This window comes from Tremella mesenterica (genome assembly GCF_000271645.1).
Source record: "Tremella mesenterica DSM 1558 unplaced genomic scaffold TREMEscaffold_6, whole genome shotgun sequence".
NCBI classification, from domain to species: domain Eukaryota; kingdom Fungi; phylum Basidiomycota; class Tremellomycetes; order Tremellales; family Tremellaceae; genus Tremella; species Tremella mesenterica.
This window is the reverse complement of record NW_006711230.1, coordinates 732,281-759,279: the sequence shown is the minus strand read 5'-3', so window position 1 is coordinate 759,279 and position 26,999 is coordinate 732,281. Positions and strand designations below refer to the sequence as shown.

The following is a 26,999-nucleotide window of genomic DNA, read 5'->3' as shown; positions in this document are numbered from 1 at the left end:
GTGTTTATTGGGTCGTGTGTAGCTGAGCTGGAGAGCCTTGTGCTGCGATTAATGGTCGCCAAATTCGGGGCGACTTGAGGCAGGCTTGACCAATTTGGGGACATTCATGGCTGCATATATCACTGCAAGAGAGCTTATGACTATCCAAATAAGCACTGGGTAGACACAATGACTAGTGACCCTAAGCAGTACAATATTGGAATACATGAGATGGTCAGATGTGCTTTCGGAGGGGTTTTCGGTGTTTCGGGAGTGCCTTCGGACTCACTTGGGAAAGATAATCAAGCCCCAATCTGCATCAAACCAAGTGTATTTTTACATCCAGAGGTATATTAGTCATTATATTCATGCACAACCAGCTGTGATACCTCTCTACAGGCGATCTATGTAGTAAGTCATGGAAGGTACAGACTTGTCCATCAATTTTTTCACTTTCGGACTGAATATAGACTCATTTGCTGGATCCCGTGCAGCCATTGCAAGCACCAGTTGAAGCACACTTGTTCGTAGTTTTCTACTCTCACCTCTAGCCAGAGTTGATGATTTCACCCCAAGCACAGAAGCAGTCGGTCTGATTCCCTGGAGAAGAAGACATGCAGCGGCACATGCTAGAGGACCACAGCTGTGTGAGTCCACTTGTGTAACCCAGTGCAGGTTATCCCTGGTAGCCTGAACGTCATTATTGAGCTTGGGAGTAGTACTGTACTCACCTGAGAATTTGGAGCAATCAACCAACCCATAGCTTCAGCCTCTGTTGCTATGCCTTTTCTGACTTCCCAGGACAAACGGCGTTCTAGCAGGCGTGACCATTGCTATTGATCAGTGAAGCTGCACCTCATTGAAGTAATTTTGAATGACCAACTTACCTTCTTCTGTTCTCCCGAATCATAAGTCCCCCCTGCCCCATCATACATCAACACCAGCTTCTGTGGCCCAAAGATTACCAGTGTCTCAAAATGGGAGCTCGACATCAGAACCCCAACTGTGTTCTCTTTCCTCCATTGCCCGTCCTTGCCCAGAGAAGGCCATGGCGTACCTCCAGGTATGTATGGGTTCCAGTTGTCACCAGCAGCTAGGGTTCGGTAAACAAACGAGTTTGGTATGGGGTCAGACATTCCAATCCCCAGATTCACACAATTTCGGATGAAAGCTGACACCGAAAGCAAGATATCATCGATTCCGAAATTGGTGTACCACTCATTCCTTCCGTAGAACTTACGCAACGTTTTTGACCCGAATGTGGAGTCTACACCCTGTAGCTTCAAGCCCTTATGCTCATCTTCGGCCATGTCATGAAACATAGCTTCCATCTGGTCGCACAGGTCCTCAAGGAGATCGTCCGAAAGGCTATCAACATCTTGAAATGTGCTGACGGAGATGAGAGGTTGAAAGGATTCCCCCGAACGCCACTGAACTTGTGCTAGTCTTTCGGCAATGACTGACTGAGCCTTTTCTAGTTGACAGTACTGCGGAACCTCGGGTGAGGGAGAGCGTTCAACAGTGGGAACGACACTTGGAGGATCAATGTCCATGGATGATGATGGGGAATCTGGTTCTGCTGTAATGTCTTGAGAAGCTACAGTGGGATTGAGACTGATAGCTTGATCGGGGGGAGCCGATTCACCCTGGGGTGTGTTGGTTTGGCACAGCATGTTGCTCGAGGAAGGCCCGCTTTCGGGAGGTTCATCACCAGGTGGAGAAATATGTGTAGGCTTCGGAGGGATGGTACCCTGAGAAACTGTGGGAAGAACATTGGGCTGAGAAGCGGTGGGGTCTGTAGGGGTACTGGTGGGCGCCAAGCTTGTGGACTGGACATCAACTGGGGCAGGTTCTTGTTCCGTTGGGTTTGGAGGAGGAACTTTCGGATCTCCCGAATTCGGAGGTTCAAGCGTTGGCGGGGCCGAAGTTGGCAGCTCCGAATTTGAAGAATTAGCTGGTATGGCGTCCGAAACGGGAGGTTGGGGGTTTGGTGCTTCCAGTGTTGGGCCTTCAGCTTTTGGTATTTCAGGATTCGAAGCCGATTTTGACATTGCTTTCCCACTTGGCTTATTCAGTCGTCTCTTTTTGGCAATGGGTTGACTTGCTGATGGCTTGACTTCATCTTCCAGTGTATAGAACAGCAAGACCGGGAATCGTGTACCACCGAAAGCGTCCCGGTTCAGAAACATACGAGAGGTTTTTTCGTCGTCAATCTCCCACAGCACATCATCATGCTTTATCAAAGCCACATAGTGTCCACTGGTCACCTGCACGGTGTCCCCCTTTCGGCAGAGCATTCCCTTCAATCTGTACATTGGAAGATTGCTGGGGAGTATAGGAGGAGGTACGGCCGAAACCTGCGCTGGGTTGATAGTTTCGGGAATGTCAAAAGGGTGGATCACTTGGTGTGCAGAGGGGTTTCGGAGATCCCAGACAATGTTGAGGAGTAACATGCGGGGCAGGTTGTTGGATTCCAAGGACATCTTGGCTCGTGCTCGAGTGACGGCCATTCGTCCATTACATGGTACCGAAAAGCAATGTTGGGGACTGCATGAACGCCACAATGAAAGGTTGATGAGCTGGATGAGGTTAAGTGATGAGCCATGTGGATAGATTTGGAGAACGGTCATTTGCTTCTCCAGTGAGGATGTCTCTTGCCTGACAGGGACTGCGTGGGAACAGGGCTGAAAGACATATTCCCAGGTTACTCCGAATTGGAATGTGTTCCGAATCGGGTTCTGTTCAATGATCTGATTGAATTTGCTTGTCATTCTGAGAAACAGTTCACACGGATCATGCTGAGATTCTTCATCTATCAAGTTCTCACCTGCATATCAGCAAATGAACATGCTGATTGGCAGCAATGATGGAGGAAGGGAACTCACTTCGGAGGATCGGTACAATGTCCTTCAGATCCACCAGCCGTCTAGTTACCGAAATGGCTTTAAGAAAGTCACCTAGTAAGACAATCAAAGAAGGTGCGTGAGGCCTGAGACCGTCATTAGCTTCGTTGAATGCGGACACGAAGGCTGGAATTCGGAAGACAATATGGAACAACGACAGAGCAAAACAGGATTGAAGATAATTCTTTGCTCCAACAGGTCGATCTCGTGGTGGTAGTGCGTCCCGAGGAATGCCAGCTTTTGTGGGGGCTGTCTTTTGGCGATAAGGATGCAGAGGGCGGTGAGCTGCTGGACGGCCACCCTTATCAGCCTCTGGTCTTGAAACCGGTAACGTGGCAGTGGTTGAGGGATGGTCGTCAGCATGGTTGAGGAATCGGTTTCGGCGGGTAATGGGCGAATCGGGCTCGACAAAATCAAGGTTGGCACTATCAATGCTGATGAGCTTGCCCTGTTTCGGAGGCTGCTCGGAGGACCAATCATGCCACACAGGCTCCGAAGGGTCATGTCCCCAATAGGCAACAAGGTCTTCTTGATCCAATGGATAAGATATCTCTCCCAACCGTCTTTGTAGTTGTATAGCTCGAGTCTGCAGTCGCAGTTCGTTTGCCGTGACACCATTAGAATACGTTTCGGAGGAGCCACAAGTGTGAAAGCAGTACAATGCCCAGAGACCCGAGCACCTTTTGCCTGTTTTGGTAAAGTATCTGCAGGAGCATCGTTCACGAGTTTTGTCTTTGATCCCACAGTAATGTAAGTCCGGTGTTGTTTTGCTCGATTCGGAGGATGTCACACAATATGTATGATCTAGTTGACCTCTCAATGACATAGGCATCTCGTCTCCGAAACATTCCCTAACCGCCCCTTGCTCCCAAAGCTCCAGTCCTTGAAGTATGTGTGACAGAACTGTGGGGTCACAGCGGGCAGATGTTGGTGGTGAATGGAGATACATGGGAAAGTAAACGTCGATGATGATTGTGAGGAGTTTGTCTATACGTTTGTTGGCTCGAGATTCAAGGAATACTCTGTCAAAGGTCCGAAATGCCGCTTCGACAAAGTTGTTTGTTGAGAGAGTACCATCTCGGGTGTGATGAGGTGGCAGACCATAGTCGACAAGGTATCCCCTCCATCTGTCGCTGAACCATTCAGACAGGAGCCAGGTTCTGATTTTGTCCCAAATTTCGGGATCGTTATTGCTGATTGCCGCAACATCGGCTTCTAGTCGAGCAAAAGCTTCTGACCAAGACTCCTCTTCGGAACATCGTTGGCACCTCCGAAGTGCCACAAGGAAGGCAAAGGCCTTTTCGGTACCCACCAGATCACTCCCAAATAGCCGAAGTGCTCGAGATCGGGCGGCGTGCATGAAATGGAATTGGCATAACCGAATTGGAGTTCCCGGGAAGACCTCCTCAATGGCCTTTCGTTCGGCGTCATCACAATCAATCATGAAATGTAGTGGAAGGAAATCCTCCTCGTGAATGTATTCGGCGTTGATGAGGATTTGCTCTTCATTCTCATATTCGGAGACCACTGATGATTTGCCCTTGAGTAATGCTTTCGCTTCTTTCTTGATAGCCTTTCGGATAACGCTCAAGAATTCGGTATAGGAATCGGTGTTGGCGTGATTCGAGACCATGACAGCTACTGGAGCATTGTCAGCTCCGAAACCCGAAACCCTTCAAACCACAGGACTCACCAGGGACCATATGACCATATTCATTTACTGTGGCTAGCAAGGTGACGGGACAGCGTATTGCATTCTTATTTCTCCAAGACGAATCAAGAAAGAGGCCCCGATCTGTGGCATGCCGAATTGCTGATTGCAATGCATGTTTCGGACTGATGATTGCAATGAACGAAGAGTCCGCTGGGAATGGCTGAGTGCCACCGAGTGCCAGGCCTTCAGGATATTCACAACTGACAGTCAGCTCATGAGGACAAGGAAACGCTGGCTACATACTGCAGGAAAGAGCTTGGATTGGCCTCATGTAAGATACTTATCGCCGCCAGTGGTAGCCGATCCAGCCTTTCCTGCCGCAGAGCCGTTCGGATGGCAGTTTGGAAGTCAGTGGTGGTAGGAAGACGCTCGGGATAATTTGCCTTGACCCATAGGACATAGGGGTGAATCTTGCAGAAGGAATTGTACCACCGAAGCCGAAGACGTGACTCAGTCGTTCCCACCAGAGTTGCAGCATCATGGAGTAGGTTTCGGAGATGTGGCGAAATCCGAAGTAATGTCAACGGGTTCGGTTGACCGTGATATGCAGCTTTCGGGCGGATCAGACAACAGACCCCTTTTCGGATATTGCTGGGGGTCATTCGTATCTAAGAAAATCAGCTTAGTGAAGATGAATCATCCTTATATGACCCACCTCAAGAAAAAGATCACACTTTAAACGTGCTCTTGAGGAATATCGTGCACTGGCAGCAGTTGGAGGGTGAGCTTCGGCTGTTGTTTGTGTTTCATCCTTTGCTTTCGGCTCAACATGGTGGTGGACACTGTTCAAAGTTGGCTGGATCTGGGTACAGTTGCCACTGCATCGGAAGATCGACCGAAACACTGTCCGATTCGGGTATGCGGCGACAGCACTGTCGGAGACAAAGAAGAGGCCATGTCTTCCCCTGATGTCGGCGGGTAATAAACCAGGGGGATCCAACCATTCCACTTGAACACATTTGGATATATGCTGGGTCTCAATGAGGTAGTCCTGACGCTGATATATCAACGGTTGTAACTCTCCAAAACAGAACACTGACCAAAGAGTCAAACGCTTTCGGGATATGATGAAAAGCCACCTCGAATTGTTCATAGCGATCATCATCCACCAGGTCAGGATTCGGTAAACGACAGAAGGTTTCCAAAGCACGTATGTTGACCCCAAGACTAGCGTCGGTGCGAGGAGCTTTGAGTGCCAAGAGTGGAGCCTCAGGACGTGGTACGGAGTATGATTCGGAAGAGATATTGACAATTCGGAAGCGCCCGGCCGCCTCTTGCCTAGCAGTGATGATCTCATCTTCTACCGAAATGGGATTCGGAGGTTGAGAGGGAGACCATTTCGGAACGGCAGCGGATAAGTTGGGTGCTGAAGCTTGCACGGCCGAAGACAATGAAGCGGAGGGGGAGGCCATGACCAGCTCTGTCCAGGGTACCGAATCTGGTGTCACAATACCAATACCGTTGGACGATGCAGGAGTATCTCCTGATGCAACTCTCCTGTCAGTTGATACATAAAGGGGATCCAAAAGTACTCACTGGAATCAGCCGTGGACAGGGGTATCTTGTGACCAGGAGACGATTTGGGAAACTGCTGTGAATGATTTACTGAGCATAAGCTTCAATGAACCCAGAGGAAAAGAAACTGCCTCACAGGCCACCGAATCCAAATGCGATTCCAGTCGCGTTTCGGAAGCAGGCAGGGAGGCAGAGGGGGTTGGAAGGAGATCGGGCTGAGCTACTTTATGACAAGGAGATGGAGAAGAAGCCCCTCTTGAGCTCAGCTGGGGTGGTTCAGGAAAGGGCGGCGGTTTGTTCACTGAGCATAAGCTTCAATGAACCAAGAGGAAAAGAGAATGTCTCACAGGGCACCGAAACCGAAACTGACTGGATCTCCGAAGCTGTCCTGTTGATAGAAGAAGGCTCAATAGGGTGAGAAGGACCGGCTACATAGTTAGTAAGGGGTGAGATAATCTTCAGAGGAGACACTGACATGTTGATGGTGATTGTGCACTAGGAGCATACACTTTCGGAGGTCGACCACGAAAAGGCGACTTTCTCTTTAAAGCGTTGAGAATGAGTTGATCAGCTTGATTATTCTGAGACATAAAGCTTGTGAGCTTAATTCAGTAAGTTACTATTATGTTTAAATCAATGGAAAGAAGATGATTGAAATAAGAAGAGGAGAAAAATGATTGCCCAATCACCGCCAAACAGTGCCTAGGGTTGAAGGACACATCCTTTCGGGGGCGTTTCCGAATTTGAACTCCAAATGGCTGTAGAGAACCAAGGACTCCGAATTCGGAGGTTCTGCCTGCATGAATGGCTTCAGAATACGTGTGGCAACCCATAGATATGCAAGAAGCCACGGTAGGATGCATATTCAATACAGGGGGGATTTGGGGACATTCCGTAGGTATTTGGGTCAGTAGTGGAGGGATCCTCGGGTTGAGTGACGTATTTTGGGAGAAAGTGGCAAAATTTCGTCGGGATTAATTCGAGTTCCGTCGGGATTATCCCTACGCGCGATGACGCAACGCCAGCCGACTCGGAGATTTCCGCTTTTAGTAAACGATTTGACAGTGTGGCACTTTGAAATGGCGCGAGGAAGAGCAATAGCAGGAAAGAGAGAACAATTGGGCAGTCCGAAAAGTAATGAACGCAAGCATGTCAAGCATACATAGCAACTAATGATTTGAGGGAGAACACCCTCGTGTGGATTCAGATATACACTTTCAACATCGTCCATTGTTTCGTTTTTCTTCACAACAATGCCGCTCCGAACGCACCCAGGCCGACGAGCACCAAAGCTACATCTACCGCTCCCACTCTGCTGGCACCCCCGGAGGTCGAGCTGGCAGTGGACGATGCACTCGAGCTTGTGCGGCTCCCGCTGACGCTCGAAGTTTTGCTGGCAGAGGCAGACGCACCCCCGCTACCCGATGCACTGGCAGAGGAAGACGCAGTGGAGGTGGAATTCGAAGAAGATCCAGAAACTCCAGATTGAGAATAACTCATTTTAGTCCATGTGGCAGAGGATGCTACGGTGTAATCCGAGTTGATAGCTCCCGTCATGTAGTAAATGTCTCCGTTGGAATCGATCTGCACCAAGGCACTGCCGTCCGAGGCATACGCGGCCGATTTGTCTTGAGAAGTAGGAGCGGGAAGGGTTTGAGTGGAGTTGATGAGAGAGGTCGCGAAGGGGACTCCGGAGGTGGAGGAAAAGTCCCCAGGGTTGGTCCAATGGGTCACGACATATGTAGATGAGAAATCATCGGGGACGAACACGACTTGGTCTTGAGCGTTATCGCCATTAGGAATGTTGAAGGCTTGACCGGAGGTGTCTGGGAACGAGGAGGCCCCGTTGGATCCGGCAAATGCCTGGGCGCTGGGCTGGAAATAGGAGTCTGAAGGTCAGTGACAGCTTCCACCATGTTGATTGAGATGCTCACAGTGTATGACAAATAAATCAGCGGAGCCGGCCGTGGTGCCAGGTGCACCGAAAAACACTGTTGATCAGCCTGTCGTTCAATATCTAGAGTGAAATGCCCCTTCAACTCCGACATCTAGCACAGATCTCCGAAATATTTTCGAGTCATTGGCAAGGGATTGAGAGGGATAGGAGAAGTTTGTAAGCCGTCTTGACTCACAAATATGGTTACTGGCTTCAGATATAGTGGGCGTATATCCGTCCGTAGAAAAACTAGGTGCCTCGACAGCCTCCCAAGCCAACGGGCTGCCCGAGGCGGCAGTAGTGACAGAACTAAGATCGAGAGAGTATAGACTCTGACTACCCCCGGTCGGTAAAGTGAAGATCACCAAGGTATCATGGTCGAGCGTACTAGCCGATCTGGATCCCAGATTGGGAGGAGGGCTCGAGGTGGTCTGGGTGGACCAAACGTCTGTTGCGAAGTTGTATACATATACGGTCTGCGGTTAGTCTAGTCTACCACGGGAGACTTTCTGTCTGGTTGCTCAAGGTACCAATGAACCCTGTATCTTGCGCACAGAATGTGAGCCTGCGGCTTGTCGAAAAGGATCATCGGAGATGGCAGTTGAAAGAGATCATGGCGGAAAGGATCTTGGACGGAGTACTGGTAAAAAGTCCAGAAACTCACAGATATGTCCGCATCAGCCCCGAGAACATACATGATGTTGTTGTATTGATTGATAAAACATTGAGTCGTGTTCCCCGTCCAAGATGGTCTACCCGTCGAGCTGAGTGTTTTGGGGCTTGGTGCTGTTGGTCAGCTCACTCATCTACTTTGCTTGCCAGATTCTGATCACCGACACGACTATGAAGAGTCGATAATCCTACTCTTTTTGAATGACAAATGAAGGGCTGAGTCACCCGCTACTCACAGCCAAAGGAAGAACTGGTCCCCAGGTTCACATCCTGACTCCCACCAAACACATAAAGGTTTTTGGAGGTATCGAACAAGACACAAGGTGCCGCTTTGGCGACCAGTGAGAGAAGAGAGAAAGCTACTAGGTTGAGCATGATTATTCGGTAGAAAGAGCGTGAAAATGTGACTAGGAATAGCAGATGTGTATAGGAAGTGTATAAAGGATTGACAGAGGAAAAACAAGGGAGGTGATGGGAAGAAAGAAAGAAAGCAAATGCTATGCCCAGACGGAAATAGCAGACGCGAGCGCGCTCGGACCTTTGCCGGATACAGCTAAGACACGTGGTGTCCACGTGGCGTCATAGAAGTGCTCGATGACGGTGAGTTGACTTGCTATGTGAGCATATCGTTGTTCTCTCACCCATGTCACTGACTTCATATCAGCATGGTCTACAGAAAGCGTCGGTGAGCCATGCAGAATGAAGGTAAGAAAAAATCTAATTGCATAGGATACCGCCAACAAGGCCATCTCAGTCGAAGCTTCCTTAGCGAAATTACCACCCACTTGTTCTCCTCTACCCACTCTCCTCAAGTCCTTCCCATTGTACATATCAGCAGCTCAGTCATACTCACATCTCCTCTCTTCAGGTCTTGTTCCTTCATCGGATGTATCTGCAGTCAAGAAGAAATGGCGTTTAGTGTTGGAACGTGCTGAGAAGATCAAGAGACGGGTGGAAGAATTGGGTGGCCAAGTGGGAAAAGCTTCCGTGGGGGATGAAGGGGAAGAGAAAGCTGTTTTGAGACGAGGGAGGAAGATAAATAGTTACGAGTTTGAAGAATGGGTAGAACCGTCTTCGCGGGAGTTTGACATCGGGGAGGAGGGAAGATGGAAAGGAGATGAATTAGCTTTACCTCACAGAGAAGGTCCTGTCGATTGGTTGGAATCTACCAATCTTTCATGGACCGGGTTCGAGGAGAAGATGAGGAGAAGGGGGCAAGGTAGATGTGTGGTGAGGCAGGGAATAGGAGCGGATTGTTCTATAGCTGCTGCTCTCACAGTGTGTTTGGAGCATAATTGTCGCTGGGGCACCAAGGTCCGCACTTTTCTCCTGAGCTGGGTGTGAGACGCTGATAGTTAGTTGGGAGCAGGAAATCTTTGGCCGAAAGACGTAAATGGATCTCCCGTACAATCCCAAAACGGAAAACATGTTTTGAAACTCATGTTGAATGGTTGTTGGCGCTCAGTAGGTTATCGAGAGCTTCTGTGGGCGTATATGATGAATCTTACACTCAGGTCATTCTGGACTCTCTTCTACCTCATGATATGTCCACTGGCACCCCACTGTATTCCCTACCATACTTACTCGATTCCACCTCGTCCACCGATCTGACCTCTAACACAGGTCAAGCATGGATCCCGCTCGTCAGCAAAGGTCTTTTGATGTCTCTCGGGGGTTACGACATAAGAGGTAGTAATCCCTCCCTCGATCTTTATTCTTTGACCGGCTGGGTACCTGAACGTATATCCCTCAGACAAGGATTCCAGCGTGAGAAAGAGTGGAATAGGGTTTATAAGGCTTGGGAAAGGGGGAAGGTGTTGGTGACATTGGGTACTGGGAGTGAGACGAATCAAACCCTGATTTCCTTGCATGCTTATGCTGTTTTAGGTAAGTTCCTATTCTCATGACTAGCTCCTTTCCTCGTGACCTGTACTTGTGATTACCTTGCTGATGTAAAGATATGCGGGAAGAAAAGGGGGAGAGAATTTTGGAGATCTTTGATCCTGGGATACAGGAGACCTCTCAACATGATATCGAAAGTCGGATAGCGGATCTGAAACTTGAACCACGTTGTATTTTCACTATGACATGGGATCAAGTCTGTACCTCTTTCGACGAGTTAGATCTCAATTGGAATCATACTTTACTTCCTGTAACGACAATACGGCACTGGGCGTGGTCTACTCCTACATCTCCCGAGGCATCGTCGGGTAAAGCACCTCTCGCAACTCGTTCAATGTGAGGCTGATTGATAGTGAACTCTCTCTATCATCTCAACTATACTACTCCACCTGGAAGCTTAGAAATCTGGCTTCTTCTTTCTCAGCATACAGTTAGCAAAGACAGAATATTAGACGATATAGCTCTCCATATATTCGACCATCACTCTACACCTCCTAGCAAAGCCTCTTGTCTGACACGTGTTGATACTGAAGTAAGTGTCACTTCATCCCATGTGTCGAAGAAGTTGACATGAGCAGACACAGACACCATATTCCAATAACCTCCATATCCTAGTGAAACATCGTCTTAGGAGATGTTCGGGAACTCTCCTGATCATTCCCTCAAGAGACAGGGGCATATTTCAAACTTCTTTCACCTTGCGTGTCTTCGCACCTCCAAGTTCGACCCTGTCATTGGAGAGAATATCACAATCTTTACCTTTCGATCAGACTATTGAGAACACTCTCACGTCCCGGACGGCGGGAGGAAACCCGGGACAACCGACGTATATGTTCAACCCGCAATATTCCCTGCAAATCAGCGAGGACTCTTTTCGAAAGAAAGGCGTTCTTCGGGTTAGTGTCAGGGGAGGTAAGGAAATCGCGTGGAATGTAAGTATCGTTTGGGGTAAAGGGGAGAGAGTTTTCGAGTGAGTGTCTTGGTGTTATTCGCGCCACGACTGTATATATGATATCAATCCAAACATTATACATCTTACAGTGGGATGTCTGCATAGAATGACCAGGGGTGTCCATATCTGGTTGGTATTGTGTGGTCTTTGTTGAAATCACTATTCCTGTGATTATGCAGTGTCGGATTCACGGAATCTTATTTGAGAGTTAGGCAAGGCTGAAGATGGAAAGCGGGCTGATGATCAGATTAGAACCCAAAAGTGTTCTAGTAGGATCCGGTCCATACACTTACGGGGCTGCGTATTGTCAAATGGAAGATATACAACGTGAGTATTGGATACGGGCTGCGCATCAGCTAATTGATCAGTCGGCACGTATACGTTGGTTGTGTCGACATTTGAGCCTGGTCAGTTGGGCTCCTATCGCTTATCGGTGGACAGCGACCTTCCTGTGAAGTTGTCGAATGTTGCGTTGGAAGGGGCGGGAATGTTCTCGCGTACCGTCGTTGGCCAATGGTGAGTTGACCGTGATTCCCCTATAAAGCACGTCAGGCGCTCCTCTGGTCGGCACACTCAATGGACCCTCCTTGACTAGAGACGGCTCCTTCCCCCTTGTCTCTCCATCTACTATCCCTATGATGAATCCCGCTCTACTTTTCGACGCCTATGGTCAAATTGCGCACGCTATATGTCATACAGCAAGTAATACGAGTAAATCGCTGCTTACACGTAGGACCCAAGCCACCGCAGGCGGTCGACCGTCCGGGGGAAAGTATGATCTGAACCCTCAAATCGAACTCATTCTTCCTTCACCGACGATGATCATGTGAGTACCTCTCACCTTCTTTCACATCTTGTCCATATCCATCTCTACGATCGCTCCCCTCTCCCCTACATCCCATCAGCTTTCTACTAATGTTCAGTGATCGAGCGGCTGACAGCTAGGGCCAGACTATACCTTCCCACACCCTCTCCAACACCTCTCAATTTGACTATCTTCCGTCGTGCCACGGGTTCTGCACTAGGTGAAGAAATAGTCACGACTGGACCTTATTCCGACGCTCCGTCCGGGGTGAAGATAAATCGAGTCAAACTGGATGCGGGGGTGTATATCGCCGTCCCTTCGACTTATACGAGTTGGGAAGGATGTTGGAAATGTCTTCTATGGGCCGATGTGGGTTTTACGGCGGAGTTGAGACGATGACGATCGGGTCTACAATATCGAAATCCGCGCTTTGACTCGCTACGACTGTCATTGCTCTGAGAATTGAAGACCCCAAGCCCCGTCCGACACCTCGGATCATTTTGGGTCATATTGTTTTGATTCTATGGCATGATCGAAACTTCTGAAATATGGTCAGCGGATGCAGTCTGATCTAAGGTGGGAAGTCGGACGATTTTAAGATCCAACATACTCATAGCAACCTGTTTGTTCTCAGCCTCTGTAAGATCACATTTCTGTCTACTCGCCTCGATTCTCATCAAGCTGCCGACCCCTTAGCCGAAGGAATTCCAAAATAAGTTGACGATAAACTCATTTGTTGACCCTCCGGATCATGAGCTGATCGAGGTTGAAAACCGGTTCATTCCGCATCATGATCATTTATAATACCCTATGACGACTCAATGGTGACACCTACAATATCCCCACTGGATTCTATCTTGAACATCCGTCAACTTGACTAACACCAACTTACCATTGAGACCATGAACACTCATAGCAGAAAATTCCAGCGTCCAAAATGTCCCGATCGACGTGCAGGGCGCCGAATTGTATCAAGCCATCTCGAATTGGTATCATTACGTATTTGGAAATGACCGTATTCCAGCTTGGACTTGCACCATACTACTAATCCAGACATCATCATGAAACGGAGACTCAGGGTGTGATTCGAGGAGCACGCTTGAGATTTGACTTGGACAATTGATGATTGAAATCAAAAAAGTAAGTGCAAGCCACTTCATCATGAGAAGTTCACTGACATATCTTAGGATACCTTGCTGTCTCTTGAAATCGTACGAGAAGCTGAAGCTCTCCGATCTGGTCACACTTGTCAAGCTCTTCAAGTCCTTCCCTTGATCCCAGATGCTCTCAAAATGAGTGGCAGATCCAATCCGCACATCCCTCTCACTTTCGATGATGAAAAGAAATGGGTCGCTCGAGTCAGAGACTTTAGGTCTTATTGGTTGCCATCAGAAGTGATGAAAATCAACCTTGCTAGTGAGATGACAACACTTCGAGTATCGTGAGAGGGTGCAGTGACAGTACCGCAGGTTTTTGGCTCTCCTGGAGATCTGAATGGTGCGTATGATCCTTCAATTGTGACAAACGTCGCTCATACGATAGGTCCCCGGCAAGTGCCATATTTTCTTGAAGAATTGGTCCACGAAAACGACCGCGGAAGACTCTCGCCGTATGGAACCCCCTATACATATTACCACCAATCGTAGATGATACGGAGACATAACAATTCCAAATTTCCGTGACAACTTCAGTGCAACAGCTTGCAAAGTCATACGTGGTCCCTTGAGATTTTGACAAGACTGATGAATAAAATGAGGGTTTCCTTTACCTGTCTCCCTGTCCCTTCGGTCCGATGAGCCGGAAAGGGGGGCGCACGCTCATAGATTAATACGTCTCTTTTTCTTCAACCTCGACAGTCAGATGAGGGACAGAATGATAGGGTAGGGAAAGAAAGTGCGCAAGTACTTGAAGAAAAGAAGTAACGAGTCAAGCGAGTGTAACGTAGTCGTATGTTATGATGCGGTCACTAGTCGTTCGATAACTCCGTCTCACTTGTCAGAAGCAAGTCAGTGGCTTACAGAATTCTTCTCTTTCCGTGACATTGACCACCCTTTCCTCGGAGGATTAGAAAGCGCCATGAGTATACGTTCCCCCGAGAATGAGTGATCAGAAGAAATGACAAAATATCGCCGAAACGTGTAGATGACGTTAAACGATGTCTGAATTGTTTATCACCCTCTTTTCCGGGGTCTCGCGTGTTTATTTCCTGTCGATTTAGCGAATTCAAAGGTAGGAAGAAGAGTTGTACTCACTTCTCCCCATATAGCAAGAGGAAGATGTTATCTGGTCGGATCAGCGTGAACTCAGATGGTACACACATCCTATGAAGTTATGCCCTTCTCTGGAATCGCAAAGGCCAATTCGATTAGTCAGAGGGAAAAGATTACAGGTTATGGACGACTCACGCTGCATACAAGCCACAGCATCTATCCTCTTTCGAACTTTACATGCTCCACTATTGGGGTCATTGGGATCGTTTAACCATGGACATTCGGAACACATGACGTTTTCCGACGATAATTTCCTTACTCATCAGTATACTCCATTTGATTGTCTCTCAAACTTCTTCACCACCTGATGGTGTATGAGGTAGAAGGATAGCCTCTTGGAGTCATTGGCTAGTAAGAAGTTCAAGGATTGAGGAGGGGGAAGCATGATCCAGAGTCAGGAACGACTTACTGTCTTCGATCGTATCCGTATATATTAGGACCGTTCGGCTGCCCTTGATTCGACTCATTCCACTGATTGTTAGACATATTGTTACTGACTTGTCAATGAAAAACGACTTACAGTGACATTAATTCATATACCCCTTTCTAGGGGGTTCGAAGAATGAACAATGAGAATAGCCGGTAGTGAGACACTGTTACGCCGCAAGAACGAGGCGTCGGTGTCGATGAAATGGGGTCGATCCTCAAATACGAGAATCGGGGGAGTCGAATGGGTTTGCGCGTTGTGTAAGTTGACGGAGGGATTCGCAATTGCGGAAGAATATGTTTTCGTTGATGGAAAATTCGTACCACCAGTCGGTGTGTATATAGCGGGGGATTGGAAAGGCGCCGAACCCTTCTTTCAAATTTTCCAAGCCAACTTGACGGAGGGATATCACGAGCTCAACCGATATGATGTGACATGGAATCTGTACTGGTGTTAGTGAACAGGGGGACGATGATATAGACTCGTCTCGCCAGACTTGGGTCAGAAAGGAAAACATGCGTCTCGGAGTTTCCAGTCAACATGGAGAAAGGCGGGATAAGGGGCGCTATGATAGATGATCTACGATCTTCTATCCGCGTCGGAGATCTTGGGTAGCCGTCAAAGAGCCGAACTGGCGTCCCCAGTCGTACATCTGCGTCAGTGGCGTAAGCCGAGCAGCGGGATTGGCGGGAGGGGGGACATGTCCGTGATAAATGTACATCCAAAATATGAGATTATGTACATACAAAGCGTCGCGGCCATACTTGAAAGATAGGGCTGTATTCGTAAAATCAGAAGACGAAATGTTTCTTAGTAAGCGGAAGGGTCGCAGCTGGTGGTGCGTCGCAAAGTACTCCGTCGGCTCTCACTTCGTATGTCTCGGGATCGACTGGTACGTCAGCGGATGACAAAGACCAAATATACTCCGTTCACTCGAATTTTGATTGTAGTTTCGCTCTTTCGCCCCACAACCATAGGTACGACAATTACAAAAGTAGATGGAATTCAGAGATGGAGGTGGAGGTGTGAGAAGGGATGAACGATGAAAAGGAGTGGAATATGACAGAAGAAGCGGGACATCGACGAAGGAGCGGAGGCTGAGAAAATGAGGTGGAGACAATAAATGGGTCGACACGCACCGGTCATCTTTGGCATAGAATCATTAAGCTTCATATCCTTCTTTCCTATTTCCCGGCATTTCTTCACCGCCTCTGGTTTCTTCTTGAGTCCATAAGACTTAACGATACCTATTAGAATCAGCTTGATTCATGCTTGGATACAGCAACTGACCGTTATCGATCGAAGCTTGGCTGACCCATACGACCGAATTCATTCCCACTGCACCAGATTGTGCTCCCCACATAGGTCGACCTATCACCGGTTGAACAGTAGGAATTGAGGCGTTCGCATCACCCATCTGTGCCCAAGCGATAATACCGCCCTTTATGACCATTTCTGGTCTTGCGCCGAAAAATTCTGGCTTCCAGAGGACCAAGTCGGCCAGGCAGCCCAGAGCGACTTGACCGACTAGGTGAGAGATACCATGGGTGATAGCTCTTATAATCAGCACTGCCAACATGGTGAGCCATCGTAGCATACATATTTCGACGGGGTTAATCCGCAAAGGCGGTGGGGATAGAAGTTGTGAGTAGAATGAAAATGGATGAACTAACGGGTTGATGGTATACTTTGCAATGTATCTCTTGACTCTATTATTGTCCCTTCCCTCTTCATCACCTTCGAGAGGCCCTCGGACATTGCGCATTTTGGAAGCTGTCCTCCATGTCCGAGCAATCACCTCTCCGATCCTTCCCATAGCTTGCGAATCGCTAGAGATCATCGAGATCGCTCCGGTGTCTTGAAGAACATCTTCGGCTGCTACTGTCTCGGCTCGGATACGAGAATCTGCAAATGCTATGTCTTCGGGGATAGACTTGTCTAAGTGGTGACATACCATGAGCATCTGATTCGTCAGCGAGATGTTAGATTGTGACTCGAACGAGATGACATACGTCGAGATGCTCGTCAAGAGTGTTGACGGCATAAGGTCGAGTTGGATTGGTTGAACTGGGCAAGACATTCGGGTGTTCGACTACAACGATGATATCTGGCGCATGTCCTCCACCCGCTCCTTCGGTGTGATATCTATCTCATCAGCTCAGTCGTCTCACAACGAATGGTCTCACGTGTGTATGGTCCTACCATTGATAGCAGCCAAAGTACTTTCCACATAACCACTCTCGTTCAATGTGTCTGTGTGTATGTTGACCTTTATAATCAGCAACAAACAATTCTGTGTGCTCAGAAAGACTCACTTGTACATCGTACTCATCGCCAACCTTCAAAGCTCGATCGATACACTCAGGTGTCGATCCCCAGTCTTCGTGCAGCTTCAAGCCACAGGCTCCAGCCTCGACAATGTCCCTCAATCCTTTCTCCCCGGAGTCATTGCCTTTACCAGTGAAACCGAAGTTCAGAGGGATGTCATCGGTTGCAGCCATCATAGCCTGCATGTAGAACTTGGACGGCGTACAAGTTGTAGCGTTTGTCCCGTCTGCAGGACCGGTACCACCACCGATGAGAGTCGTGATGCCAGACGCAAGCGCCTCGGTCCAAAGCTGAGTGCAAATGTAGTGAACATGTACGTCCAGGGCTCCCGCAGTGAGTATGAGCTTTTCTCCAGCGATGACCTGTTCATCAGTTTACTGAGATTTGCGAAGACAAGATAGGTATTATACCTCGGTGTTAGAGCCCACGACCATGCCTTCAGTCACACCATCCATAATGTCTGGATTCCCTGCCTTTCCGATGCCTGAAATTTTCCCATGCTTAACACCAACGTCGGCCTTTGGATGTCAGCGTGTTTCGATACCTTGCTTGACTGACGACTCACTTTGTAGATACCGTTCCAATCGATAACCAGAGCGTTCGTGATGACTAGGTCGAGAACTTGTTCGTCATGTCTATTCGACGCTTGACCTTGCCCGTCACGTAGAACTTTGCCTGTGCACGTTAGCTGATCTGGTATCCGACGTCAACAGGCAAAGATCTGACCTCCCCCAAACTTGCATTCATCCCCATACACAGTATAGTCTTTCTCCACCTCAATCCAGAGATCAGTATCCCCCAATCTCACACTGTCTCCAGTCGTGGGTCCGAACATTGAAGCATACTACTCGATCAATGATTCTTCTCCGATCTCTTTCAAACAAATGACTTACCACTTCTCTGTCCATCTCTTGCACGGGAGCTTCCTTGACATCTGATTGCGGACGATGTCCAAATCGACCATTCTCAATCACTTCCTTCACGCTCGTCTCTCTTTTGCTCTCTTCGAATGGTCCAGAAGCAAGACCGGACCCTCCCATGATCATCTTTCTACCACCCATCTCAACCAAAGATACCGTCTTTCGTTCTCCTGGCTCGAACCTGACGGCGGTCCCAGCCGGAATGTCCAAGTGAGTACCATATGAGAGTAACCGGTCAAAGATGAGGAGAGGGTTGGTTTCGAGGAAAGGATAATGTGAGCCTACTTGGATCGGTCGATCGCCTTCGTTGACGACTTCGACAGACCATCGTTTCCTCCCGACGTTGAGCTTGATTTTCTCTTTGACGCAAATGACAGCGCCCGGGAGAGGTGTTTTTATAGTTTCTGGAAGAGGGAAAAGGTCTTGAGATGGGATGGGAAGGAACGAGCCGTAAAGCGCCCTCTCGACTGGTCATCAGCACGAACTCGACATCTTCGAACCAAAGAGCACTCACGATTCCCAGAGTCTGAACATATGGGGTCGTGTACAGTCACGAGAAAGGTTCCATCCTATCATATGAGCGATGCTTCGTACGCCAACCCAGACATCGACTCACAGGAAACGTACCCTCCACTTGTATATCATGTATAGACTCGCCTACACCCTCTGCTTGTCAGTCCAACAAGCACGAGGAGTCGGGAAATATACTCACCCATTACATGTCTCCTTCCCAGCATCTTCTTTCCAAGGTCCATCAGCTCCGCGACACTATGTTGGCCATCACGGATGAGCTCGTGCAGTTGACTTGCAATCAGAGCCACTGCTTCGGACCGGTTCAGCACCAAGCCTCGAGCGAGACGACGTTGGGCCAGCTGACCAAGGGAGGATAGAATGAGTTTATCCTTTGCAGTCAGCAAGATGGAGCATGAAGGGAGGAGATGGACAGACCTGTTCTCGAGGAAGGAGGTGCATTGCGCCCTCTCACAAACCCGTGGGCTGAGTGATCCTGAGCGGGGAGGGCAAGGAGATGACCGCTCCTTCCACGATGACGGCGTGGGGAGATAGGCCTGTACGTCCCAGAGTATCAATAGCACTGACACTGGCAGTACAGTAGGTGTTGTGATGAGGAATGTGAACAAAGTCAAGGATAACATGCGGGTAGGACCAAGATACCAAGATACTTCCACTTCGCTTAGGATAACCGATGAGACCGGACTTGCTTCCTTTCCTCTCCCAGCACCATACGACTTACTTGTATAACAAAGCACCAAGTACCGCACCAAATCTCACCTGCCTCTTGTGCAATCACGGAAACTTCATGTGCTAAATAGCTCTTAATCATCTCCACACTGTGGAAAAACCTCACCTCATTGGCTGACAGAACATCACAGATATCGACCGCTGGTTCAAACACCTTGGCGAGTCTCCCACTCGGCCGGTCCCATTCCAATAGACTTGACCTGACAGAATACGGGCTTGCTCATGAGTAGTAGCACATATATCACAGGGGTTACGAAACCAAGCTGTTAGGGAAGACTTGCATCACATATCATCCATTCCTTGATCACAATACCAATAGCCAGACCTCACATTCCTCTGAGAGCACATATGTGTCAGACAACAGGGATATTATCTACCACCCAATCCTGGCATTCCTCGCAGCAGCGGCGCTAGACGACGACGTCTGGATCGCTGAAACCCCTTGGAACGTAGTCACCGGCATGAGTGTGGTCGCAGCGGTCCCGTTTACGGTCATTGTCATTGGGGCATCCACCACAGTGTCAACCTCCTCAGCTCCCACTGAGGTCGTATCGGTTTTATGGCAGTGAAAGTGACGTTTGTCTAGACCGTTCGGGACATCTGTTGCCTCTGCGTCGTGAGCTTGGTCCGTGTGATATGGAACCAGAGAGCCTGCGTCATTTTTGGTGAAATACACCGTCTGGGTGGTCTTGGTACCGGTGACGACGGTCTGGGTTGACTCGACATAACACCTCTTTTCGAGTGTGTCATTGTCATCGATCGGCCCCGAAGAAGGGATGGGGGCAGTCTCGCCAGTCATCGATACTGCCGATGTGGCCGAAGGTCGAGGATCATGTATGGCGGACGCGAGACTGCTTCCTGCTAGTCCTACTGTGAGAACGGTGGAGGCTTTAAGAGAGACCATCTTGAATCAGAGAGGGTAATGTGCTTGGTTGTGGTGAGAGTGAGTGTGTATGTGTATGTAGAAGATGGCGTTGTAGCTGCGATGTTTTTCCTCCGTAGGAGACCGGTCTTATAGTCCACAACGGGGACTTTGGGGCTGTGTAGGGGTCACCCTGAGCTGAATGGACCATACAAAAGCTGTGTGAGCCGGGTGTGTCGACTTGAGATCATGAAAGGTGACCGGAATGTGGTCAGGGGATAGATAAATGACAGACAGGCCCTTGACGTCTGATGCCACCAAAGGAAGTCATCGTTCCCTTCAAGGATAACATGAGCACGTCTTGATAGTAAGAGTAGACAGAACTCGTCTAGGCGTCAGGTCTGAGAATTCGCGGGATCTCTTCCTCTACGTATCTACGTGTAACATGTAACATCTTCTCCTGACATGTGTGACATGTGAGAGAGATGTCGGTGTTTCCATGGAAACAGGGGAGATATGATCGGCAATTCATTTCGGCCAACTCCTATCGCTATCGCAATCTTCGTTTTTTTGCCGACATGTTGGTCTTTTTCGACTGTTTTCTTACGAACATGCGTTCACAGTAGTCTACATACGTTCTGCTTTTGTCGATATCCAGAGGTACTCAACGAAGGCTTGAGTGTTAGGCGCGTCACGACGATCAATTACAAAACGCCCAACAGTTCATCAAAAAGACGAGGGCCGACGGTCGTCAAGCAGCCTATCCATCAGAAATCCTACTTGATCAAAGGTGTCCAATCTGCTGGTCGGCGATCCATAAATACTGGTCGAACCTTTCAGTAAGTTGACATTCCAATCTCTCCCCTTTCTTCGGACGGAAATAAAGGTAAAACTGACAACGAGGCTTTACACAGTTCGACACGATGACCTCAGCTCTGAAAACTGCAGTCTTAAATGACGGTCGTCGAATCCCCATTTTGGGTTTCGGAACAGGTACAGCACAAGCTCATACCGATTGTACTCCAGTGGTTTTTTCTGCTCTGTCAGCGGGATTGAGACACCTCGATTCGGCATGGCACTACAAGAATGGGATGTATACCAGTGCGGCGCTTCGTGAGAGTGGATTGAAAAGGGAGGATGTGTGGATTACCAGTAAGGGAGGAGATTATGATGGAAAGTCTGAAGATTTCGATGCTTGGTGGTATATCAAAGAAATCTTGAGAGATGTAAGTGATTCTTTCCAAATACTATATTCAACCAGAATCACATTGAAATTCCTTCACCCTTCCCCTTGAACTATCAACATCAGAGACGGAAGAGTGAGAAAATGACTGACAAATAGTTGGGAATGGAATATGTCGATCTTTTTTTGGTATGTGTCTTTTTCTTGACTCAACAAACTCCTCTCTTCTTCCTCAATGTATGTGTGTGCCCATTTGAGCATTAGAGATGTCTCTCTGAACCTGAAATAGCCGATCATCCAAGTCTCATGTCATCGGAACTTATAGCTCATGAGTAGATCCACGCGGATATCCTCGTTGGTTCAGTCACCAAAGCCTGGAAACAGATGGAAGAAATTAAGAAAGCCGGTTTGGCCAAATCTATTGGTGTATCCAATTTCACAACGGAAAATCTGCAGGCTGTGTTGGACATGTGCGAGGTGAATCATCCTACTCGTATCTACCCTTTCCATCCTTCTTTCACCGCTCCCTCATCGACTTCCTTCACTACCTTTTCCTAAGTATCGGCTCGACACCTTCCTGCAAGAGTCAGGATATCATATCACCATATACCATCTTGTGTGTGAAGAAACAAATTGCAGAACAGTGGTAGTTGAGATAGAGAACAGGAGAAATTGTCCAGTCAAGTCAACGGACATGCGTAAGACTCATCAGTAGATACCTCCTGCCGTCAACCAAATTGAATTTCACCCTTATTCTCTCCCCATCTACGCCCCCACTCTCCTTCCGCTATGTAGGAAACATAGCATCCTCATCGAGGCTTATGCACCATTGATGAGTCTCTGGCGTCATCCAAACGGACCAGTGGATGAAGTGGTGAAAACCGTCGTCAGTGAACGCGGAGGGAAAGAGAATGAAGGACAAGTTTTGTTAATGTGGTCTCAACAGGTTACAGGTGGTGTGGTCTTGACGTGAGTTCATTCGTTCCCATTCCCTTTTCACTAATCACTTCATAAACTTTAACTTCCTTACTTCTCACGAGACAGTTCCCTCGATCTCTTGATATATCCATGACATTCTTCTGTCTGTGAAGAGACAGATTGTTTCTTTTTTGAGAGAAAGATGTGTGGAAATGCAATGTAGACTTGAGAAGAGAGAAAGCTGTATTGATCAAACAGTACAACTTCTAAACCTGAACGAATGGTAGAACAATCTATTCCTTTTAGAGAAGATACCACCGTACTTCCTCTTTCCGACCAACACATCAGAATGATCTCCGAGGCCGGTGAAAAAGCTCCATTCCGATTCTGGGGGAAAAATTGGCCATACTTTGTGAGTTATTTCCCCATTTTTTCTCTCGAAACCCTTTTTGATAAATGTACGTTCTGACTAATCCTTCGTACAATTCCGCGAATCATCAGCCTGAAAATCATGTTGGACATCTTGTGGTATTGACTGGAGAGAAGGAATAAGACTGAGACTGATATTTTAGATGAAAGGAGAAGGTGGATTTCATCTCTGTCCACCAGACGCAACTTATACTATCCGACCACCCAAGAAATAGAATTCCATCTGCGTCGTTTTTGTGGTGCATCATTATAAGTTTGAGGCGAGGTCGTAGAGTTTGCATTGTTCAACATTCATGAATCTTGTCTCATCTTGTTCTTCAACTTCCCTTCGCATCATTTACTTACAAATCTCAGCTGACTTTGAACATTATACAAATGATATTCAGACTTGACCAATCAAGGAGATACATTGTGTTGATGTTAATGCATTGTTTTCAGATCATCGCTAAATGAGTGATCTGATAATGCAAAGATGTATATACGTTTCTAGATCTCTCTAGGGATTTCGATTGTATTGAAAGTAACCACTTCATCCCCTTCTTTCACTTCGTTCCAACCTTCCATCTGTATCCCAAATTCCATACCTTTATGTACCTCTTCAACATCTTTTTTCAAATGTTTCAAAGAATGTATACTTCCTTCAAACACTTCTTTCCTCTCTGTCCCACGTAAAACCCTTACTTTATCCGATTTTTTCAATATCCCATTATTGACTCTACAACCGGCAACCATACTCGTTTTACGTTTGATAGTGATGGGGAAAAGTTGAAGTACGGAAGCTTCTCCCAATACACGTTTTTCGATCTTTGGTGGGAGAAGTGAAGAGACTCGAGAACGGACAAGATCGATGAGACGATAGATTACTTGATCTACATGAATGGTCACGGAAGATTGTTTAGCTAGGTTTTGAATGGATCGAGAGGCTTCAACGGAGAAACCTATTATGGTGGCTATTGTATCAGCAACTTCGACTCGATCCATATGTTGTTTCTTATCTACACTCTCGCATCCCTTCCTCAAACATAGCAACATATCTGTGGACACGTCGTGAACTCATATTGGATCGTATTTGCTTCCAACTCTCTCGTTTGTGCCTTGACCAGAGAATACTCGAGGATATCAGTGGCTGACAAAAAGGAAGGAGGGTTAAGATGTTATGAAAAGGAGAATGGAAGAGAGTGGGTGTGCAATCCGAACAACTCACCATCTGAAGCAGAGGCAAAATCAATATCTGATTCTGTTATATCTCCAACACCAGTATGTACTACCTTGACACCTGCTTCTTTATTTCCTATAGCTTCTAAAGATCCTACGACAGCTTCAACAGTCCCACTAACATCAGCTTTTATGACCAGTCGTAATTCTCTCCTCTCCTCCCCTTCTTCATGTCCTACATTAACATGTCTCACGGCTCTCTTCTCTTTATGAGCAGCTTGTTTTTCTTCACGTTCAGCCAAAAGAGTTTCCCTATCTCCTCTTCGTTTGATATTCAAAGTTTCCAAATCCGTCATGAGTTTTTTCATTTCGATATCTCTTTCTCTATTCTCAACCACACGTTTAGCCTCATCTTCTCCATTGGGAGCTTCGAGCATTTCGTCACCTGCCAAAGGTAATTCTTTCCATCCCGTCACTGCTATAGGTGTACCAGGAGGGACAGAATGGGTTTCTTGACCTCGTGAATCTAACATTTGTCGAACGCGACACCATGTGGTCCCGGATACGATTGAGGCTCCTACATTCAATGTTCCACGGGTGACCAAGACAGTAGCAATGTTTCTGAATCATCAGTATCAACTCGAAGGTCGGGAGATCGGGACTGACCCTCTGCCTTTATCAACTCTTGATTCTAAAACGTAGCCTTCAGCTTTACCATCTTGTCTAGCACGCAAATCACGTAATTCCGCCAATGTTGAGATAGTTTCCACCAGCTCGTCAAGACCCGACTTGGTGAGACCTGATACTTTGACACTTTGAACATCTCCACCATCTTCTTCGAGTAGAAGACCTTCAGCACCTAGATCACGTTTGACTCTTTCCTATCTATAAGCCAATTCACCCATTCCATTCGGTAGAGATGGAAATATATCCGAGCAGTAGTAATAAATCAATTATGACTCACAATGTCAACTCCCGGTTTATCACACTTGTTGATGGCTACCACTAACCCCACATCCGAATTTTTGACGAGATTGATAACCTCTTTCGTTTGTGGCATGACACCATCATCAGCAGCAACGACCAAAACGACAATATCTGTAACACTCGCTCCCCTCGCACGCATCGCGGTGAAAGCGGCATGACCGGGTGTATCGAGGAACGTAATCGTTGAGTTGGGTGAAGCGGACGGGGATAAGGAAGAGAGAGGGACTGAAAAAGCTCCAATGTGTTGGGTGATCCCTCCAGCTTCACCAGCCGCTACGGCTGTATGACGAAGCGCATCGAGGAGGGTTGTCTTGCCATGGTCCACATGTCCCTAAAGGTCAGACGAAGTATCTCACCTCAAAGACTTTACAACATACCATGATGGTGACCCTAGAGATATCAGCTTAGTGTAATAACAAGGAGCATAGAACGTACACTGGAGGCCGAAGAGGTTGCACTTGTCCAGATTCCGTCTCTGGCCTATAAAGTCAGCACAAAGAAGCTCATTTGACTGCGAGAATGTTAAGAGTTGCGGGGGATGAGTCAGAGTTCCACTGACTCGGGATACAAATCAAAGCTCTTCTCGTCATCCACAATTGGGTTCATTCCAAATTCCAGAGCCACGTTGCAGGCCTCTTCTGCACTCATGACTACCGCATCAGCTCGCTACTCACTTTCAGTTATGAGCCAAACTCGCTCCAAGTCGCCCGTGTCTGATCCTCATTGATACCAATGCCAAGCATACGTCTTCGAAGCTGGACTGGAAAATCAGTACAATGTACCAGGCAAAGTTCGGATAAGCTCACATAATTTCACACCGAAGATATCCGCCAATCGAGCGACGGTGACAGTGGAAGGAATGTATACATCTCTCTCCTTTTTGGTTTGTGTCTTGCCTGGCTTCATCCGCTTTTTCCTATCGCTAGTACGAGTGATGTGTTCGTCACGCATCTTGGACTTTTTGCCTTTCTCCGGTCTGGCCCGCTCATTTCTCGAGAATGTCAGATCTCCCTGGTCCAACATAGCCAAGACAGATCTGCTTTCTCGATCTACACCCCTTTTGCCTCTCCACTTGTCCTTCACAACCTGAACTTCCTCAAGCTCCGTCCCAAGCACCTCGGGTTCATCGACCGCCTCATCCGCCTCAACGGAAGCATCCTCTTCGGTGACCCCGGTGGCCAATACACGAAGGGCCTGACCACTGCGACGTTCCGAGGCCTCGTCGGAGCGCTGCGAACGATCCGTGACCCCAAATCCTGGTGGCTTGTAGACTTGACTACGATCAGGATTTTGTCTGTAGGGATCTGAGTATCCTTTAACACCAAATCCCGAGCGTTGTGGTCTTGTGAACCTATCTCTTTGACCTACTCGATCTCCTCGATCTTCTCGCTCGTCTTTTGCTCCGGTCCGACCGTCCAGGCCCCATTTTCTTAGACCCTTACTCAATTTCTCATCTGCAAGGGATTTCCTTCCAGGACCTCGTTGGTTCGAGGCGTCATTAGGACCCGAAGGATTGCGTGAGGACGAATCGCCCAGACCAAAGGGTCTACCATTGCGAGAACGAGATCGTTGATCAGATCGGTTTTCATATTGCATCTTCCAGCTTCGGGAGCTTTCGGAATTACGAGAGGTAGAAGAGCTAGCGGAGGAAGAGGTAGATTGGTGTTCTTGACAATAGACGGAGGATGTGCTCAGGGCTCGCAGTAGCTTGGGAGGAGGATGAAAGGGAGAGAAGGACCTGCATGGTGCCTGCAAGTAGGATAAAGGTCTCTGGGCCATGATATTGTCTCAAAAGCCCATTTGCTTGTTCTCGCGGTGTTGGGAGAGAGAGAGAGAGAGAGAGGGTTGAAGATCCTGAGTTGACTCGTGGGACGTTCGAAAT

At 47.9% G+C, this 26,999-nt stretch overlaps 6 protein-coding genes across 6 annotated transcripts; 2 read left to right on the top strand and 4 right to left on the bottom strand.

Annotated features, from left to right (window-relative positions):
* Positions 1–372: 372 nt before the first annotated feature.
* TREMEDRAFT_62819 (uncharacterized protein) lies at positions 373–6,701 on the bottom strand (the record flags this gene model as incomplete). Its single annotated transcript, XM_007005051.1, has 12 exons — positions 373–669; positions 711–812; positions 867–2,806; positions 2,865–4,523; positions 4,576–4,796; positions 4,840–5,204; positions 5,252–5,398; positions 5,441–5,593; positions 5,637–6,088; positions 6,133–6,201; positions 6,459–6,539; positions 6,587–6,701. The coding sequence occupies 12 exons, from the start codon at positions 6,699–6,701 to the stop codon at positions 373–375; spliced, it is 5,601 nt and encodes a 1,866-aa protein (XP_007005113.1).
* Positions 6,702–7,255: 554 nt separating this feature from the next.
* On the bottom strand, positions 7,256–9,202 carry TREMEDRAFT_44308 (uncharacterized protein). Its single transcript, XM_007004941.1, has 5 exons — positions 8,956–9,202; positions 8,712–8,833; positions 8,244–8,523; positions 8,046–8,102; positions 7,256–8,000 (listed from the first exon to the last, which is right to left on the bottom strand). Exons 1-5 carry the CDS (start codon positions 9,092–9,094, stop codon positions 7,357–7,359), a joined length of 1,242 nt encoding a protein of 413 aa, XP_007005003.1. The 5' UTR covers positions 9,095–9,202; the 3' UTR covers positions 7,256–7,356.
* Positions 9,203–9,362: 160 nt separating this feature from the next.
* Positions 9,363–12,920, top strand: TREMEDRAFT_39376 (uncharacterized protein; the record flags this gene model as incomplete). The annotated part of the gene is made up of 11 exons (XM_007004916.1): positions 9,363–9,404; positions 9,449–10,033; positions 10,079–10,183; positions 10,234–10,599; positions 10,701–10,950; positions 10,975–11,153; positions 11,200–11,591; positions 11,821–11,900; positions 11,942–12,089; positions 12,307–12,399; positions 12,519–12,920. The coding sequence occupies 11 exons, from the start codon at positions 9,363–9,365 to the stop codon at positions 12,775–12,777; spliced, it is 2,499 nt and encodes an 832-aa protein (XP_007004978.1). The 3' UTR covers positions 12,778–12,920.
* A 2,859-nt stretch (positions 12,921–15,779) lies between these two features.
* TREMEDRAFT_39373 (uncharacterized protein) lies at positions 15,780–19,295 on the bottom strand (the record flags this gene model as incomplete). Its single annotated transcript, XM_007004915.1, has 15 exons — positions 15,780–15,964; positions 16,215–16,322; positions 16,366–16,631; positions 16,749–17,038; positions 17,088–17,220; positions 17,262–17,344; positions 17,391–17,765; positions 17,814–17,921; positions 17,969–18,078; positions 18,130–18,247; positions 18,297–18,790; positions 18,838–18,892; positions 18,940–18,989; positions 19,036–19,225; positions 19,272–19,295. The coding sequence occupies 15 exons, from the start codon at positions 19,293–19,295 to the stop codon at positions 15,867–15,869; spliced, it is 2,502 nt and encodes an 833-aa protein (XP_007004977.1). The 3' UTR covers positions 15,780–15,866.
* A 2,073-nt stretch (positions 19,296–21,368) lies between these two features.
* TREMEDRAFT_31184 (uncharacterized protein) lies at positions 21,369–22,601 on the top strand (the record flags this gene model as incomplete). Its single annotated transcript, XM_007004846.1, has 4 exons — positions 21,369–21,671; positions 21,788–21,817; positions 21,965–22,105; positions 22,344–22,601. The coding sequence occupies 4 exons, from the start codon at positions 21,369–21,371 to the stop codon at positions 22,599–22,601; spliced, it is 732 nt and encodes a 243-aa protein (XP_007004908.1).
* An 860-nt stretch (positions 22,602–23,461) lies between these two features.
* On the bottom strand, positions 23,462–26,029 carry TREMEDRAFT_12302 (uncharacterized protein; the record flags this gene model as incomplete). Its single annotated transcript, XM_007004816.2, has 9 exons — positions 23,462–23,925; positions 24,180–24,751; positions 24,797–25,011; positions 25,095–25,448; positions 25,495–25,507; positions 25,553–25,597; positions 25,677–25,760; positions 25,811–25,877; positions 25,924–26,029. Coding segments are annotated over 9 exons (1,920 nt in total), but the record flags the coding sequence as incomplete, so codon positions are not given.
* Between the last annotated feature and the right edge of the window lie 970 nt (positions 26,030–26,999).

Bases quoted from the DNA above. Each gene is read 5' to 3' on its own strand.
- TREMEDRAFT_44308 (XM_007004941.1), bottom strand. From the start codon at position 9,094: ATGCTCAACCTAGTAGCTTTCTCTCTTCTCTCACTGGTCGCCAAAGCG. The intron at 8,524-8,711 runs GTGAGTTTCTGG...GACTAACCGCAG, and splicing joins GGGCTGATGCGGACATATCT to ACCGTATATGTATACAACTT. The intron at 8,103-8,243 runs GTGAGTCAAGAC...GCTGATCAACAG, and splicing joins TGAAGCCAGTAACCATATTT to TGTTTTTCGGTGCACCTGGC.